This window comes from Chiloscyllium plagiosum, chromosome 7, assembly GCF_004010195.1.
Source record: "Chiloscyllium plagiosum isolate BGI_BamShark_2017 chromosome 7, ASM401019v2, whole genome shotgun sequence".
NCBI lineage: Eukaryota > Metazoa > Chordata > Chondrichthyes > Orectolobiformes > Hemiscylliidae > Chiloscyllium > Chiloscyllium plagiosum.
The window spans coordinates 39,267,837-39,287,759 of record NC_057716.1 but is presented as its reverse complement, the minus strand read 5'-3'; the positions used below and the strand labels follow the sequence as shown (position 1 = coordinate 39,287,759).

The following is a 19,923-nucleotide window of genomic DNA, read 5'->3' as shown; positions in this document are numbered from 1 at the left end:
CCATTGGCAAAAAGGATGCAGAATCAGAAGACACTGATTTAAGCTGACAGTAAAAGAAAAAAAATTTATTGTGAGGAAAAATATCCATATGTGTATGGATAGCATCTGTAACTCACACCCTGAAGAGATGGAAGAAGATTAAATTAAGACTGAAATAACTGATCTTTATCTGAAGTGAAAAAAAGTGCGTGGAGATGAGAAAAAGGCTTGGAAGTTGCTCTTACAGAAAGTCAGTACAGAAATCATGGCCCAAATGGTCTCATCTGCTGTTAACATTCTATGATTAGACAAATTGCAGATCAACATCAATGGCTGTGATTTCATTGTATAAATTGGGCCTTTATTAATAGTATAGTTGATTTGAAATGCTTGTACTACAGGTGGAATTTATAAACCCTAATCTCAATTAATTGCTAAATAAAAAAGCATTTCTTCAAATCTGCAGCATATTGGCCTTATTTTTCCTCTTCTGCTAGATAGCTAGCACTGACAGTCTCATTATGTATGCAATTACAGAAAAAAACATAGTACAAGTTCTATTAAGTCTGAGTCAAGTAGTTATGTAACATTCAAGTATCACGACTGACAGCACTAAAGAGGCTACACATACCCAGGACAGTGCATGTTTGCTAATGGGGAGTTAAAAACAGATTTTATAAAATCCTATATCAATTCAGAGGTGAAGGAATTCAAATCTTTCCAGCTATTCAACTTTATTCACTGTATACAAGAGAATACAACAGTTAACACAATTCCTCCCCCTTAAAAAATACATTAGAATGCAAAATAGTTAAAATTATTTCTCTTTATTTCCCATGTAACACCACATACTTGAATACCATTTATAAATCACCTGAAATGAGAATTTGTGGACAGATCCTTAAAAGATGTAAAACAACAAGATAGATCTTTCAAGTTCCTAAAAACATACTAATTGTAGAAGTTAATTCTTCTCATCAGCCAAATCATATTTTTTGCTTTGACTGTAACAGACAGAACATAGTTAGTTGGTGAACTAACTCAGGAAGAAAAAGGAAAATATGCAACAAGACCTACCCTACTGATCTTATTAATTTTGCAAGTTTCATTTGAGCACATATTAATATGCTGTTGCAACAACATCATTCATTAAAATCACACTGTTCTTACCTGCAGCCGAAACCAGTCCAGTCTCATTCCTCGGAAATCAAATACTTCTCCATCTTCAACTGTATTATGAAAAAAATAATGTTTAGCATTACCCAAGAAAAATGAAATTTCACAGTGGAAAATAAAACAATTATTGATTCAGCCTCAAAGTATGCAAAATATTGAAGTATCTGTTAATATACATCAAAAGTAGTGATTGGTTCACCTTGTTTGACACTCAAGGAAGTCATAGTATTCACAAAGGAAGACATAATGATAGATTCATCTTCTGGACACACTGAGAGGTTCTAGGATGGAAAAAAATCACAAAAAATATTCAATAATATCATTACTCTGCTTTTTAAGCAGGGATGAAAGGAATAGGATGGAAGTGAATTGCATAATAAATGCACTTCTTTAAAAAAGAATTTCCTTTATTAGAACCAGTATGACGCTACCATTTGTTTGTTTTTGCGATATGACAGAGGAACTTAAATTCTACTGTATACATTATACCAGCAAGTTTAAAAATCTATAACACAGAAGAGCGCACACAATGTCTTTGCAATTAAAATGATTGTTTATAAAATCATAAGCACTTTTACCAGATACTTTCACAAGTAATAGTGAAACCTCCAAGCAACTGCATGGCCGTGCAGCTTAGAGGGAATTTTGCTGGCTAGGATACCAGCTTTTTGATTGGTGTTTTGTGGGGAGGGGGGCAGTTTGGGGAGGTTGGTGTCTTGCATCTAGATTAGGGTGTGGTGGAGGGAGAGTAGTGTGTAGAGTGGGGGAAGGCAGAGCATATGCAGCGGAAGGAGGCAGGCAGCATCAGATGCAGAGCAGATTAAGAGGGGAGAGTGTGTGGTGGCAGGGGCAGTGGGAACAATACTTTGGCATGCTGATTGACATGCACAGAGCTTCCAGTGGCCATGTGAACACTGTTTAATTATTAAAATTTTCTTGAATAAACTATTTACTTAATTCCATCATAATCCTGAATTCTTCAAATTAAATGGAGACTTATGGATGTTTCCAGCACAGAAGGTGCTGGAAGACTAGAGGTGGTAAGGACAAGCCAGGGAAGTATAGACCAGTGAGCCTTATGTCGGTGGTGTGCATGTTGTTGGAGAGAATCCTGAGGGACAGGACGTACGTGTATTTGGAAAGGCAAGGACCGATTAGGGATAGTCAACATGTGCGTGGGAAATCATGTCTCACAAACTTGATTAAGTTTTTTGAACAAGTAACGAAGAGGATTGATGAGGGTAGAACGGTAGACGTGATCTATATGGACTTCAGGAAGGCTTTGACAAGGTTACCCATGGGAGACTGGTTAGCAAGGTTAGATCTCATGGAATATAGGGAGAACTAGCCATTTGGATACAGAACTGGCTCAAAGGTAGAAGACAGAGGGTGGTGGTGGAGGGTTGCATGTCAGACTGGAGGCCTGTGACCAGTGGAGTGCCACCAAGATTAGTGCTGGGTCCACTACCTCTCTTTCATTTATAGAAATAATTTGGATGCGAGCATAAGAGGTATAGTTATTAAGTTTGCAGATGACACCAAAATTGGAGGTATTGTGGACAGCGAAGGTTACAAAGGGGTCTTGATCAGATGGGCCAATGGGCTGAGGAGTGACAGATGGAGTTTAATTCAGATAAATGCAAGGTGCTGTATTTTGGGAAAGCAAATCTTAACAGCACTTGTACACTTAATGGTAAGGTCCGAGGGAGTGTTGCTGAACAAAGAGACCTTGGAGTGCAGGTTATTGAAAGTAGAGTCACAGGTAGATAGGATAGTGAAGGCAGCGTTTGGTATGCTTTCCTTTATTGGTCAGACTATTGAGTCCACGAGTTGTGAGGTCACGTTGCGGCTGTACAGGACATTGGTTCGGCCACTGTTGGAATATTGCGTGCAATTCTGGTCTCCTTCCTACCAGAAGGATGTTGTGGAACTTGAAAGGGTTCAGAAAAGATTTACAAGGATGCTGCTAGGGTTGGAGGATTTGAGCTATAGGTAGAGGCTGAATAGGCGGGGGCTGTTTTTCCTGGAGCGTCAGCGGCTGAGGAATGACCTTATTGAGGTTTATAAAATCACGAGGGGCATGGATAGGATAAATAGATAAACTCTCTTCCAGGGATGGGGAAGTCCAGAACTAGAGGGCATAGGAGAGGGGGAAAGATATAAGAGAGACCTAAGGGGCAACTTTTTCATTCAGAGGGTGGTATGTGTGTGGAATGAACTGCCAGAGCAAGTAGTGGAAGCTGGTACGACTGCAATATTCAAAAGGCATTTGGATGGGTATATGAATAGGAAGGGTTTGGTGGGATATGGGCCAGGTGCTGGCAGGTGGGACTAGATTGGGTTGGGATATCTGGTCAGCATGGATGAATTGGACTGAAGGGTCTGTCTCTGTGCTGTACACCTCTATATGTCAATGAGAGGAATTGTCCAGCAGAACCTTCACTTTCTTGGTCAATTCCTTTCGGGTCCACGAGGATGGGGATTCAACAGGATGCCCATGCGCAACTCCTATCTATGCTTGAATAACTATCATCTGGCCATCAGAAAATCCAGACCAATGCTTCAGTTCTGACCTGCCTAGTGATAAAATTGCATTATAATGTGTTGTCTGAAATGATATCAAAATAGACTATACAGAAAGCCCAAGACGAATCCCACAAACTCCATATTTTGAATCCCAAATCAAACAAGTCTGATTTACAAATGACCTGTAACTCACTAACTTGAGGAATCCAAACACAGTAACAGCAGTGCAGTTTTCTGCAGAAGAAACGCTGACATTCAAACATCAATTTGCAGCTTTCCCTCCCACCTCCTAAATCCCATTGCAACTGTTAATTCAAGAGTCCTGGATATATCTTTTTTAATGATTAATTTCTTTCATCGCTGCCTCACTTTGTCTTGCATTGTGATAACCATTTCAATATCTCCTGCCCTGACCAGAGACCATTTCACCTTAATTTTACATTGGCTCATTTCTGCATGTTTTGATGAAAGGTTGTAAGATCTAGAGCGTTAACCTTACTTTTCTTTCTCCACAAGTACTACCTGACCTTCAACATTCCAGTATTTTCCATTAAAATATCAAAGGACTTTGACAGATGCAGATATTAGTTTGCAAAGAACTAAATTAAGATCTCAACTGGAAACCAGTGCAGATTTAACTGGGTATATTTTCTAATTAGCTCGCATAACACTGGACAAAAAGAAGTGACCCCCGAACACAATACAAACAGGCCATGACTAATTCATAATTTAGTTATATCAGTGTTGAATTTGGATTGTCATGTGGACATCAAAATGAAGTGCATTATTACAGGGCATTAACATCACTCCTTGTTGTATAAGCTATATTAGTAGTTGACCGATTGTGATTAGTCAAGGTCATTATCATTTGGACTGAAAGACTAATTTCACAGCTGACAATATTAGAGTGGACTACCCAGAACTTTTTCAGTTTTCAATGCAATGAAGCAGCTTCCAGGTGAAGCAGCAATTTACTCAACCCAATGTTCTGTATTCACAGCTCACAATGTGGTCTGCCCTACATTGGAGAGATGAAGCAGCACTGTCTCTCAGTGGTCAGCACTGCTGCCTCACAGCACCAGGGACCACGACTGTGTGTGGAGTTTGCACATTCTCAGCAATTCTTCGTGAGTTTTGTGTTCTGAGGAAGGGTCAGTGGACCTGAGACATGAACTGATTCCTCTTCACAGATGCTACCAGACCTGCTGAGCTTTTCTAGCATTTTTTGTTTTTGCTTGGGTTTTCACTGGGTTCTTTGGTTCCCGCCCATAATCCAAAAATGTGCAGGTTAGGTGGATTAGCCATGGGCAAAGCAGGGTTACAGGATTATGGTAACGGGTGGGTCTGAATGGGATGCTCTTCAGAGGAGCAACATGGATCAGATGGCTGAATGGCCGACTTCCACACTGTAGTGATTCTATGATTCGATGTAACATAGACTGGATGACAACTTTGCAGAACACTGTACTGTCTGCGAAAGTGATTTGGAGCTTTTCGTTGCCTAGCTCCCAGCCCTGCCAAGTTTTCACCATTCCCCCTGACTTCCCCCTCACTGAGGACGAACGAACAGTCCTCAGCAAAGGCCTCAGCTTTATCCCCCTCCATCCACGCACCAATGAATTTAACACATGCCGTGACGTCGAACATTTCTTCTGCTGTCTCCATTCTTACTTGTACAATCAGGACTCCCGACCACCTTCCGAGGACCCCTTTGCCCACCTCCATCCACCTGGACACCCCATGCTGGCCTATTACCTGCCCTCGATCTCTTCATTTCTAACTGCCGCCGAGACATTAACTGCTCAACCTGTCTACACCACCCCCCTCCACTCCAACCCCTCACCCTCACAAACCGCAGCCCGCCATTCCCTCTGCTCCAATCCCAACATCATCATCAAATCAGCAGATAAAGGGGATGCAGTGATAGCTTGGTGCACTGACCTCTACACCGCTGAAGCCAGATGCCAACTCGAAGACACCTCCTCCGACCGCCCCCTCGACCATGACCCCACACCTCCAACACCAAACTGTCATCTCCCAGACCATACTGAACCTCATCACCTCAGGAGATCTCCCACCCACAGCTTCCAACCTCTTGGTCCGGGAACCCTCGAGACACCACCCACGCCCTCCACCTCCTCCAAGACTTGCATTTCCCCAGCCCCCAACGCCTCACCTTCACCATGGATATCCAATCCCTCTACACCTCCAAGCCCTCTGCTTCTTCTTCTCCCGCCATCCCAAACAGTACCTTTCCACCGACACTCATTCGTTTGGCTGAACTGGTCCTTGCCCTTAACAATTTCTCCTTTGAATCCTCCAATTTCCTCCAGGCCAAAGGGGTAGCCATGGGCACCCGTATGGGCCCCAGCTATGCCTGTCTCTTTGCTGGCTAAGTAGAACAGTCCATCTTCCATACTTACACGGGCACCATTCCCCACCTCTTCCTCCGCTACATTGGTGCCACCTCGTGCTTCCGTGAGGAGGTTGAGCAATTCATCAACTTCACAAACACATCCCAACCAGACCTTAAATTCACCTGGACAATCTCTGACACCTCCCTCCCCTTCCTGGACCTCTCCATCTCCATTAATGACGACCGACTTGACACTGACATTTTTTACAAACCCACCGACTCCCACAGCCACCTGGATTACACCTCTTCCCACCCTACCTACTGCAAAAATGCCATCCTGTATTCTCAATTCCTCCACCTCATCATGTCCCAGGAGGACCTGATCCACCACAGAACACACCAGATGGCTTCCTTCTTTAGAGACCGCAATTTCCCTTCCCACGTGGTTAAAGTTTCCACACTGTAAAGTAATCTAATCTAATCTAAATCACTCCACCCTCCTCTCTGACCTATCACCTCTCTATGCTACTTTCTCCCCACCCCCCTCTCATTTCTCTCTCCACTCTGCAGGCTCCCTGCCTCTATTCCTGATGAAGGGCTTTTGCCCGAAACGTCGATTTCCCTGCTTCTCGGATGCTGCCTGAACTGCTGTGCTTTTCCAGCATCACTCTAATCTAGCTTCTAGTTGCCTTCTATTTCAACACATCGTCACATTCCCTGGCCAATATCTCTACCTCAGGCTTGCTGCAATGCTTCAGCAAAGCTCAGCGCAAGCTGGAACAGCAGCATTTCATTTTCGGGCTTGGGAATTCCAAAGCCTTCAGAACTCAATCCTGAATTCAACAGCTTTAGGGCTTCAGCATCTTCTGGGGAGAAAGTGAGGTCTGCAGATGCTGGAGATCAGGGCTGGAAATGTATTGCTGGAAAAGCGCAGCAGGTCAGGCAGCATCCAGGGAACAGGAGAATCGACGTTTCGGGCATAAGCCCTTCTTCAGGAATGAAGGTCCTGAAGAAGGGCTTATGCCCGAAACGTCGATTCTCCTGTTCCCTGGATGCTGCCTGACCTGCTGCGTTTTTCCAGCAACACATTTCCAGCTCAGCATCTTCTCCCAAGCCCTCACCCAATTCCGAAACACCAGGTCTTGTCATCACATTGACTGCCAGCACTAACAGCCTATTGTTATCCACTAACAGTCCCCAGGAGCACCTATTGATTTTCCCAGGCTACCTTTACCCGTTCCTTTGTGTGCCCAATTGTTTTTCGGTCTCTGGCTCCATCTCCACCTATGGCTTACTTCTTCCCCTCCCGACACACCATCTTCAGCATATATACTCCAACCTTTTCATTGCTACAATCAGTTCACTGCCAGATCTGCTGAGTATTTCCAGTAATTTCTGTTTTTGGGTTGAACGTAACCACAATGTTTTCATGCAAGATGAAGCATATTCATTGATGAACCCAGCCTTAATTTAAAAGAAATCTATACTGAATTAACATAGGTAACTCACAGCAAAATCCAAATAACTGTGAAATGTGAAAACAAGTGAATGTTATGCACTTGCAAAGTTTAAAAAAACCCACAAACTGACACACACATCTTCTATAACATGTAAATGTGGTTCAATACAGTAACAATGCCACCTATCAAATAAATCTTTCCATGGAGCTACTTTGTTCATAGATTTCCAGTCAAAGGTGAAGCTGCACACATTGCCACTGCTCACGAAGATCTCTGTACCCCAACGTTTTGCATTCTTCCAGACAGGTCTTTCAATCCCAACTGCAGCAATGAATGATCAGTACAAACTTTCAACCAGTGATGGCAGAAAAGATGGGTGAACTGGAGCCATTCAGCCGACATTTCCCTTTTTCTAACATTTGGTTCAGTATTCAGGTAAGTTTTAAAAACCAGTTTAGTGGGTTCGTGAGAGAGAGCATGGAGAACAGGTGGATATAGGTGAATGTGAGTATACTTCAGGTGTGTATAGCCTGCTCCAATGCAGTGAAGAACAAGAAGAGAGATTTAGTTATCTTGGAAATAACAGAGTTACACCAGAAATTAAGTAGGCTCACTTTTCCAGCTAACTATCTGGCTAACCATATATTTGCCCAAATGTACAACACTTAACGTTAGCATCACAGACTTTATGCATTGTGTCCTGTGTAATACAAATTAACCCAATAGAAGATTCAACTTCCCAGACAACTGCAGCACTTATGCAAGTTAGGACTTCCAGGCACATTTCACAGACCAAAGTCCAGATTTCTTTCCTCTTTATCTTGAAATATTTGGGCCATAACTTACTTATAAAGTAATCTCTAGCTCAAAGTTTGGGAGAAGATTTGTAGCTCGGGTGCTCGTTGTTGTGGTTCTATTCACCGAGCTGGGAATTTGTGTTGCAGATGTTTCATCCCCTGTCTAGGTGACATCCTCGGTGCTTGGGAGCCTCCAGTGAAGTGCTTCTGTGATGTTTCCTCCGGCATTTATAGTGATTTTTACCTGCCGCTTCTGGTTGTCAGTTTCAGCGGTCCGCTGCAGTGGTCGGTATATTGGTGCTTATTGATTGAAACTGTGGATGAGTGCCATGCCTCGAGGAATTCCCTAATCTCTAGCTTTTTGAACATGAGACATGTGAAATGCCAAATGAAAATATCTTGATCACTGTACAATGAGTTGAGAAAAACAGGTTTATTTGAGAGCATTCCAGACACTTTAGTGAGGCACAACTGTAAACTGTCAATATAAACTGTACAGCAAACAGGTTTTCCAGAACTGGAAATTTTAAAACTCTTTTTGCCCCTACAACTGGACAAGATACAGAATAAAACTGCCTTCTAGTCCTTTGTTCTTCCCAGTGTATCATTGAAGTAGTGGTAAGATTTATACTCCATCTACTGGTATACAACAACACTACATGTAAAAGTTTCAGGAATACACCCCACTTCATTTAGAAAATAAGTGCTCAATGGTTCTTAATGCTTTAACAAATATTTCTTAAGGTTCCATAGAACATAGAACAATACAGCACAGAACAGGCCCTTCGGCCCACGATGTTGTGCTGAACATTTGTCCTAGCTTAAGCACCCATCCACGTACCTATCCAATTGCTGCTTAAAGGTCGCCAATGATTCTGACAAAACTGAGGGGGTGGGGGGTGGGGGAAGGTAGCTAAGAGTACACATCACAAAGTCACTAACAGGTGACATTCCGTGCCTTTGCTACTAAGATATGCATAAATTGCCTTAAGACTTTCCTTAACCCAGCTGGCCAAGGACATTTCATCAATCCTTTTAGCTCTCCCAACTTTCTTTTTGAGCTCTTTCTATTTTCTCTGTATTCTTCAAGAGCTTCTTCTGTTTTTTGTTGCCTAGACCTTAAGTACTTCTTTTTTTGACTAAGATGTTGATTTCCCCTAGAAGAAAATGTGGATTGCAGATGCTAGAGATCAGAGTCGAGAGTGTAGTGCTGGGAAAGCACAGCAGGTCAGGCAGCATCTGAGCAGCAGGAGAATTGACGTTTTGGGCAAAAGTCCTTGATCAGAAATGGTGAAATCCACATTGATCCCATGTGGTTGGAGGGTACTAAGGCAGAAGATGAGGCATTCTTCCTCCAGGCATCGGGTGGTTAGGGAGTGGTAATGGAAGGTGCCCACGACCTGCCTTGTGGAGTCGGAGGGGAAGTTGAAATGTCTAGCCATGGGGCGATGGAGTTGGTTGGTATGGGTGTCCCGGAGATGTTCTCTGAAGTGTTCTGCAAGTAGGTGTCCTATCTCCCCAGCGTAGAGGAGACCGCAACGGGAGCAATGGACACAGTAAATAACATGTGAGGAAGTGCAGGTTTTGGAATTCCTACAGTGGCAAGGGAAGGTGCTGGGTGGGGAGTGTGGGTTGGTGGGGGGCGTTGACCTGACACGAGAGTCGCGGAAGGAATGGTTTCCCCTGTCAACCAAGGTTCCTGAATCCTGCCATTCTTGTCCTTCATTTTCACAGACATATTCAATACCCTTTTTTTCCTGTCTGAGCAAATTTTGGATCTAATTTCATTGGATCTCATCAGTTCTTACTTTTCTAACCTGTCACCCATGTAACTACATTTCGTCTACGTCAAAAGCACGACCCTCACTGGCCGCCTTTCCTCAAGGAATTCAATTCTTTAATTCAATTACAGAACGATTGGGGGAATATACTAAGTGCCCAGTGTCTGACAATAGCCTCTATTTGTTGTCATATCTTATCTTTCAAGTTCCTTAGCATTCAGGCAGGCACAATTTCCCATCTCACCTTTTGAAATAAACATTTGCTCTGAAACATCTATTTCCTCTTTGAGTGCCTCCCAATTCCTGCTGCTGATCTACCTTCAAGTAGCTGCTGCCAACCACCTTTACAAAATCTCATCTCAGTTTTGTAAAACTGACCTTGCTTAACTTTGAAACTTCTAATCTTGGTCCTCAATCGTATTTCTAAACAAAAGTGATTTATGATTGTTAGTGCGTAAATGCTTGCCCAGTTTCATTTTTTTCTAAAACTGAATGCAAAATGGTCTGTTCTCTTGTGGGGTTTGTTATGAGATGACTGGGAAAGATCTCCTGTATTCAATTTAAAGAATTTATGCTCTTCTTTATTTTGTAAGTTTCAATCCCAGTCAACAGCAGCACAGTTGAAATTCACTACTGCGTATTTTCTCGATCTCTCAGTAACCTGTTGACAAATTTGCTTTCCTATTTCCCTCTGGCTGTTGGGCAGCTATGAAACATAGCAACGAATGACCAAGAAATTAATGAAGACTGGAAAATTAGAGTATGAGAGAAAGCTATCCAGAAACATGAAAACCGATAGCAACAGTTTCTACAAATACTTAGAGTTGGTCGTACTGAAAGTCAGACTGGAGAGTAAATAATGGAGCTTTGAGAACTTTTGTAGCTGAGGTCAAGGTTCTGGATGTACGTTTGCTCACTGAGCCGGAAGGTTCATTTGAAAATGCGAGCAAATTTACACCCGGAAATGAAAACAAACCTTCCAGCTCAGCAAGCAAGCCTACATCCAGTAAATAATGGAGAATAAGGAAATAGCAGATGAATTGAACAGGTTTTTTTTTTAACTTCAGTCTTCATTATAGAGGATACAAAAACATCCTAAAAGCAGCAATATATTAGAAAAAAAAGTCAGGTTATGTAAGGAAGGGAGAAATTCAGGAATATCACAATTACAATAAAAGTGGTACTAAGTAAATTGTTGGAGCTACATGTTAACAAGGGCCAAGGTCCTAATGGACTTCATCCTACAGTCTTCAAGTGGCATTTGTTTTCACTTCGCAAACTCATTTGGGGATGGTCCCATTATATTTGAAGATAGCAAACGCTTCTTATTCATTCAAAAATGTATGGGCATGAAAGTGGGGAACTATAGATCAGTTAGCTTAACATGCCATTGGGAAAATGTTAGACACTTGCCTTAAGTAGTTACATCTGGGTATTTGGAGAAGTTTGAGGTGATCAGGCAGAGTAAACATGGTTTTGTGAAAGGGAACTGGCCATTGAAGTTCTTTGGACAGATAACTCATGCTGTGGATAAATGGAAACCACTTTATATGTGTTATACTTACATTTCCAAAAGGCATTTGACAACATGCCAGCTCAAAGGTATTTGGAAAAATAAAAGCTCATTGTGTAAGGGTTGCATATTGGCATGATAGATGATTGGCTGGCTAACTGGAAGCAGAGAATAGGTGCAAATAGGTAATTTTCAGGTTGGCAAAATGAACAAATGGTATCTAATAAGGATTGGGCTGGAATCTCAATTGTTTACAGCTTGTATACATGACTTAGGTGAATGATGGAGGTAATGACTGCCAAATGTGCTGACAACATTAAGGCAATAGGAAAGAAAAGTTGTGAAGAGGATGTAAGGAGCTGACAAAAAGATACCAATGAGTTACAATCTGGCAAATGGAGTACAATATATAGTAAACATTGTTATAAGCTTGTACCTTGTGAACCAGCACTCTCACTAAATGGGCAAAAATAATATACCTCAAATACCAGAAGAGTATTCGATTATCACAATCTCCACAATGTCGGAGTAGTCAATTGAGGAAGTACGTGAGAAGGCTCTCTGCGGGTAAGTTTTACTTAAGGAAAAAGTTGTATTATTTACAGCAGAAATCACTCAAATAAAGTATAATAGTGACGTACATACACACATCCGTTTTAAGTTTCTATTACTTTGTGTTTTTACATTAATTATGTGGACCTCTTGATTAACTGGAAAACATTTGGTCCCATAGGTGCCAATTAATAAAAGGTTTTCTGTATAATGTGGGAAAATGTGAAGTTATCCATTTCGACAGGAAAAACAGAAAAACATCCAAATGGTGCCAGATTTGCAGAGCTCAGAAATGCAGATTGATGTGGATATCCTCATGCGTGATTTGTAGAAGCTTTGAATGCAGGTACAGCATTAGGGAAACTGATTGAATGTTATCAAAAGTAGGTGGTTATGCTTCAGTTTTAAAGCATCAGAGAGCACATCTGAGAGTACTGCAAGCTTCATCTCATTTAAAGTAAGACATAACAAACACAATGGAGGCAGTTCAGAGAGGTTTACTAGAATTAAATCCTCAAATGGGGCAGTTGTCTTCTAGGAAAGGTTGGACAAACTAGGCTTATATCCAGTGGAGTTCACAAGAGTAAATGGTGACTTCATTGAAATACACAAGATCCTTCGAGGTCTGTATAGGTTAAATATAAATACAATGTCCACTTTCAAATTAGGGTTTACTGCGTAAAACTGAGGGGGTGTTTATTTAAAACAGGGGTGAAATCTTTTCTTTCAGTGTCACAAGTCTTTGGAACTTTCTTCCTGAAAAGGCTATGGAAGCCGAGTCCTTGAACACTTTGAAGGCAATAGAGATATATTCTTGTTAAGCAAATGAATTAAAGGTTATCAAGGGAAATAGGATTGCTGATTTAAAGTTATAATCAAATTAGTCATGATCTTATTGAATGGCAGAGCAGACTCCAGTGATCGACTTCTGTCCAATGAATATTTTGCAATTACTTTACCTGCACAAGTTCATTCAGCACGACTGCATCAAAACCAGACAGATATTGCACATAATATCTCTGCATCACTGGTCCATATTTGCGCACATGTGCTCTGAGCTCTTCCATGTAATAGATGAGTTCAGCAACGTGTCTAGAGGATTTAAAATAATAGTTATCTTCAAAACAATTTTGAAGTTCTCTAACTGCACAGAAGCATAATGTTTTAAAGCAACAGATATGCATACTACTTCTAAAATTATCTAAACCCTGGATGTAGGTTTGCTGGCTGAGCTAGAAGATCCGTTTTCAGACGTTTCGTCACCACACTAGATAACATCATCAGTGAGCTGCTGGATGAAGCACTGGTGGTATGGCCTGCTTTCTATTTGTTTAGGTTTTTTGGGTTGGTGATGTCATTCCTATTCTTTTTCAAAGAGGGTCGTAAATGGGATCCAAGTCAATATGTTTATTGATAGAGTTCCAGTTGGAGTCCCATGCTTCTAGGAATTCGCGTGTCTCTCTCTGTTTGGCTTGTCCTAGGATGGATGTGTTGTCCCAGTCAAAATGGTGTCTTTCCTCACGTGTATGTAAGGATACCAGTGAGAGCGGATCATGGCTTTTTGTGGCTAGCTCATGTTCATGTATCCTGGTGGTCAGTTTGTCCAATGTAGTGTTTGTTACAGTATGTGCCTGGTATTTTTGTAAATGACATTAGTTTTGCTTTTTGTCTGTATAGGGTCTTTCAAGTTCATTAGCTGCTGTTTTAGTGTGTTGGTGGGTTTGTGGGCTACCATGAAGCCAAGGTGTTTGAGTAGTGCTACATCCAGAGGCTCACTGGTGATGTTACCAAGTATGACGACGAAACATCTGAAAAGGAACCTTCCAGCTCAGCGAGCAAACCTACATCCAAAACCTCCACTTGAGATACAAGTCTTCTCAAAACTCGCTAATAATCTAAACCCATGTTGTGACTTGACTTCGTGCTAGTTGGTAAATTTATTAATAAATTAAACTAACTATAATTGAACCATAAGCAGTTTAACTTGCCACGCCTGTTTTAAAAACATAACAATTAAATAATTACGTGTAATATGTTACAAAAACAATTAGGATGTTAAACAAGCTGACATTATATCTGGACAATCATGACTTTCAACCACTGTCATCTCCACTTTCCGTAGATCAGTGTTTTAAGACCGTAACATTATAAGATACTGGAGCAGAATTAGGCCATTCAGCCTGTCTGCTCCACCATCCGATCATGGCTGACATGTTTCTCACCCCGGTCTCTTGCCTTCCCCCCATAACCCTTGAACCTATCTTTTTCAGTCTTAAAGACACTCAATGACTTGGCCTTCATAGCCATCTGTGGCAATCAGCTCTTCAGATTCACCACTCTGACTAAAGAAATTGTTCCTCATCTCAGTTCTAGAGGGTTACTCCTTCATTCTGATGCTGTCCCCTTGGGTCTTTAGTCTCTTCAAACACTTTTCCCATGTCCACTCTATCCAGGCACCTCAGTATTCTGCAGGTCTAAATAAGAAGATCTCCTCCCCTGCCCTGCCAAATCCTTCCAAACATCATTGAGTATGATCCCAGAGTCCTCAACTGCTCTTCACTCCTGCGATCATTCTTGTAAACCTCTCCTAAACCCTCTCCAATGTCAGAACATTATTCCTTAGATACAGAGGGGCAGAAATAATCACAGTATTCCAAATGTAGTCTAACAAGAGCCTTCTATAGCCTCAGCAGTCCATGCCTGCTCCTGGATTCTATCCCTCTCAAAACGGCAGCTAACAGTGCATTTGCCTTCCTAACTGCCAATTGAACCTGTATGTTAATCTTAAAAGAATTTTGAACCAAGTCTCCCAAGTTCCTTTGTCTTTCAGATATCTGAAGCCTTTCCTGATTATTAAAAAAAAGTCTAAACCTCTAACATTCCTACCAAAGTACAGAATCTCCCACATTGTATTCCATCTGCCACTTCTCTGCCCAACCTCCTAGATTGTCTTTCTGCAGCCTCCTTGCTTCAACATGACCTGCGTATCCATTTATCCATGTGTCATCTGCAAACTTAACAACAATGCCCTCTATTCCTCCATCCAGATTATTAACGGAGAACGTGAACCGTTGTGGTTCCAGCAATGACCCCTGCAGAACTCCACTGGTCACTGGTTGCCATTCTGAAAAAGACCCCTTTACCCTCACTTTCTACATTCTGCCAGTCAGCCAATCCTCCTTCCATGCCAGTGCCTTGCCCCTAATACCATGGCTGTTATCTCATGTGACAGCCTCCTGGAAATCCAAATAGATCACATCCACTGTCTCTCCTTTATCTGACTTGCTTAAAGATTCCAACTGATTGTCAAAGGATGGGCAAGCTTGACCATCCTTTGACAAAGCTATGCTGACTTAGCCCTATCTTATCATGCATTTCCAAGTACTCCATAATCTCATCCACAATAATGTACTCTTAAAATCTTACCACTGATCAAGGTCAGGCTAACTGGCCTTTGTTGCCTGACTTCTGCCTGCCTCCCTCCCTTCCTAAATAGAGGTGTTATATTAGCCATTTCCAGGCTGTGCCTGAAGTTAGATTCCTGAGCCTTTCCATATTTTGTCTTATTGCTTATTCAGCAAGATTTAATAATCTCTCCTGGGCCGTCCCCACAACTAATTTAAATCCTTGTAACCATTCAATTTAGCCTTTTGACTCAGATCCTGATCCCAGATCGGATCAGGTGGAGTCCATCCCCAAGATACAGTTCTGACCTGCCCCAATATTAATGCCAGTGCCCTACAAAATGGAAATCCTCTCTCCCACATCACTCCCTTAACCATGTGTTTACTTCCTGAGTCTTCCCTCTTTGCAAATTTTCATTTGGCTCCGGAAACAATCCAAAGATTACAATCTTTGAGGTCCTTTTTTTTAAATTTTGCTCCAAATTTCTGAGATTCCCCAAACAGGAGTTCTTGCCTATGTTGTCGGTACCAACATGGACGATTACAACTGACCCTCCTCGCACTCCAGTATCCTTTCAAGCCAACTCCAAGTGTTGTTTTTCTAGGCACCAAGGCGGCAACATTACATGCAGGACTCTCAATCCTGTTCACAAACTGGTTTACAGTAATCACAAATTCTAGCATGAGGAATTTTTTTTATCTTGATAAAAGCATAAAATGCCAGAATCTGAGATATAGAAAGTGAAGAACAATAATATTGGGCTTGAAAAATTAACACTTTCTCTCTCCCCAGATGCTGCTACACTTGATAAATTCCTTCCCCATTTTGTATTTTTATTTCTGCAGTATTTTACCTTTGTTTAGTAGTTGGTAAAGGGATACTTGGAAAACATAAGAAATTAGAACACAAGTAAACCATAGGGCCATTAAATCCCATTTCACCGTTCAACACACTCAACACTGAATTTTTAAATTATCTGCATTTTCCTGCTGTTTGTCAGTATTCATTGATTCCCAAAATTCTATTAATCTCAGTCTTGCATATATTTAATTGCGGAGGACAGTCCGCTGGGTAGACGTTCCAAAAATTCACGTCACGTGAAGAAATCTCTCAAATGCATACTCCCTTAAACTGAGACTATGATCCCCAAGAAGAGCAAATAGCCTCTTTAGTAACTTCTCATGAGTCCTCTTTTAGCTAGTCTAAGTCCTTGTTACCATCCTATTTAGCTCTTTGGCTCAGATCCTGATCCCAGTCAGTTCAGGTGGAGTCCATCACAAAGCAAAAAGTAGCTACCTTATCATGTTCTCAAAAATCTTACAGTTGTCAATGAGATCACTTTTCATTCTTCTAAATTCGAGACGTTATGCCATTCTTTTCAATCTCTCCTCAGAAGGCAATCTTCTAATCTCAGGAATCAAATCAACTTTCCTTTGCACTCCCTCCAAGATAAATATCTGGTTTCTTAGGTAAATTAAATCAAATGTAGAATATTCTCAGTGTGGCTTCAACAAAGTACTTGTTACCTGCAAGTTAGGTTTCTGTCATCTTTGTAGGTTTCCAATATCTAATAATAATTTAAATTTCCAATAATCTCCTCTTTGCTTTAATTTTATCATGCAATGCTCAAACAAAGAACTCAGGATAGATATAGCTAGAGCGCTTGAAGAATAAAGCTTCTGCTAATCCACAATGAAATCTACGACAAACTAACTTTTCCAACTTTGCACACTATCAGTCTTTATGCACATAGTGTAAGACTGCTAATTTCTTCCTAAGTTATGTCTGTACAACCATATACATTCATACCCAATTGAAAATGCTTTGAGAACAAGCCTACTCATTTCTTATAGAAACCCAACCAGCAGAGATTAAACACTTGGGTTCACGTTAAATCTAAGTACTTGAGGGCTAGTGAATTGCATCAACAACTCTGGTTGGTAACACAACTGAACCTAGATTTTCAATGTGCAAAAATAACATCTTTTTTTGCCCCCACTAGGCATTGTACCAAACACCTCAGCTGTCCACTTCCCCATTCCCCAAAAGACACATCTGGAAGCTCAAGTCTGGACTAGCATTTAAAAGAATCGTTACAGTGCATACAAAATTAATCCAATAATACATACTTGTCTATAAAGTCATCACTGTTTCTTGTTCTTGGAATGTTGTCTGCATGTCGAAGTAGCCAGATAATTTCATCACGTGCAAAAGATAGAGCCATGAAGACAAAGAGTGCCTGAAAAAGAGAAAGTCTGCATTACAAGTCATAAGGATTAACAAGATTATGTTCTGAATGTATATTTGCTCGCTAAACTGAAAGGTTTGTTTTCAGATGTTTCGTCTCCATACTAGGTATCATCAGTGAGCCTCAGATGAAGCACTGGTATCAGTGACCCACTATCTGCACATTTAGGTTTCCTTGGGCTGGTGATGTCATTTCTGATGTCATTTCCTGTTCCATTTACTACCAGAAGAACAGGAAATGACATCACCAATCCAAGAAAACCTAAACACAAATAGAAAGCAGGCCATTGTCACCAGTGCTTCACTGGAAACTCACTGATGATGTTATCAAGTATGGTGATAAAAGGTCTGAAAATGAACCTTCCAGCTCAGTGACCAAACTTATATCCAGAACCTCAACCTAAGCTACAAATCTTTGTAAGATTATGTTCCCCTGGTTTGGAAGTTTATTTGTTTTAATTTGCCATAGGTGGTCAACCTGATTGAGGGATGTCTTGCATTTAAAAATCTTAATCTTGTTTTCTCTTCATAGTCTTTGCCCTCTTCGCTTCGTAATATGCTTAGCTACAAATTCTCCAATATATCTGTACTCAACTAATATTGGTGTCTCCAGCATCGCAAACTTTAACTCCTGTACTGCTGATGGTAGTGGTTTTAACTGCCTGGGCTCCAAATTCTAATATTTCTCTTTCTTCCTTTGAGATGCTTCTTGAAATCTACCACTCTGGCAAAGTCCTTGGCCACTTGTCTTAGTGTCATCTTCCATTGATCCTTGTCTAATTTTACTTTATATACTTCACAAAGTAACTTGGGGCATTTTATTCAGTTTGAAACAATAGTGTTTTGCCTGATTGTCTGACATCATATATCTGTCATTTTCTTATTAACCATTACAATTTCACTTGCTCTCTGATGGACACATTTATTTTGATTAACCTTTTCTAGTTTAACATATCAATAAAACATCAAAATTCAGCTTTTGTCTCAAAATATAAATGTATGTCTGAAACATTTTGTAGGACAGATCTTAAGCAACTGCTGCTAAATGACACATTTTGGCCAAGTTTTTGATATTGTATTCATCAGAAAAAAATGGTGTGAAGTAACAATCCAAAGGGAAAACAACATTTATATGGCAGAAGAGGATTATTATGATAGGTTGGCAAGTGGACCCTGAATGGTAGAGGCACTGTCATGGAAAGTGCAGTTTTGATGATGACAACTAACAGATGACAGACTGTATTAAACAGCATATCTCTGCAACTGTTCACAAGTATAAAACTTATCCAATCAGCTCACGCTTGTGAAACCCAAAACAGTATCCAACATTAGATGTGATTCTGCAATAGGATTATTTAGTAAATGTGGTCCAGAGTGTGTGAAGAATTATGCTGACAACCAATTTAAGACTGTTAATCAGGTTTGTAGTGTACAACACTAGTAGGTACTTGAAGTCACATTTATTAAAATACAGGGCCTTGTTCTTTGTAGACAGAAATAACATGCAGACATGTTGCATCTGCTTCAAGTAAACAAGGGCAGTGACACCATCTTCGTTTTTTTTCTCAGTGAAATGCCTGGACCAGGATCAACCTGCCTAGCATTAAATTTAAACAAAACCTGGTAGTGAAATGTCAGTCACCATCTCATTTATATATTTCCATAATAAAGCCTTGACCAGAGTCTATTTAATAACCTATCAGCATTCGCCTCTCACATAATATAAATGTTATTTTTACTTTGCATTGTTCTTTTTTGCAAGTGCATGATGAAAGGCTTCAACAAAAGGTGTCTTTTGAACTATAGAACAATACAGCACAGCACAGCACACGATGTTGTGCCGAACATTTGTCCTAGCTTAAGCACCCATCCATGTACCTATCCAATTGCCGCTTAAAGGTTACCAAAGATTCTGACTCTACCAGTCCCACAGGCAGCACATTCCATGCCCCCACCACTCTCTGGGTAAAGAACCCACCCCTGACATCTCCCCTATACCTTCCACCCTTCACCTTAAATTTATGTCCCCTTGTAACACTCTGTTGTACCCAGGGAAAAAGTTTCTGACTGTCTACTCTACCTATTCCTCTGATCATCTTATAAACCTCGATCAAGTCACCCCTCATCCTTC

At 40.9% G+C, this 19,923-nt stretch overlaps 1 protein-coding gene across 5 annotated transcripts in view; it reads right to left on the bottom strand.

Moving 5' to 3' along the window:
- Positions 1–19,923, bottom strand: part of nckap1 (NCK-associated protein 1) — a 214,952-nt gene that overhangs the window by 98,497 nt on the left and 96,532 nt on the right. For all 5 annotated transcript variants that reach the window (XM_043693453.1, XM_043693454.1, XM_043693456.1 and 2 more), the window contains 4 exons: positions 17,675–17,784; positions 13,100–13,232; positions 1,355–1,436; positions 1,150–1,208 (listed from right to left, as the gene is read on the bottom strand). In XM_043693453.1, coding sequence (XP_043549388.1) covers positions 1,150–1,208; positions 1,355–1,436; positions 13,100–13,232; positions 17,675–17,784 — 384 coding nt within the window. The remainder of the gene's footprint in view (positions 1–1,149; positions 1,209–1,354; positions 1,437–13,099; positions 13,233–17,674; positions 17,785–19,923) is intronic.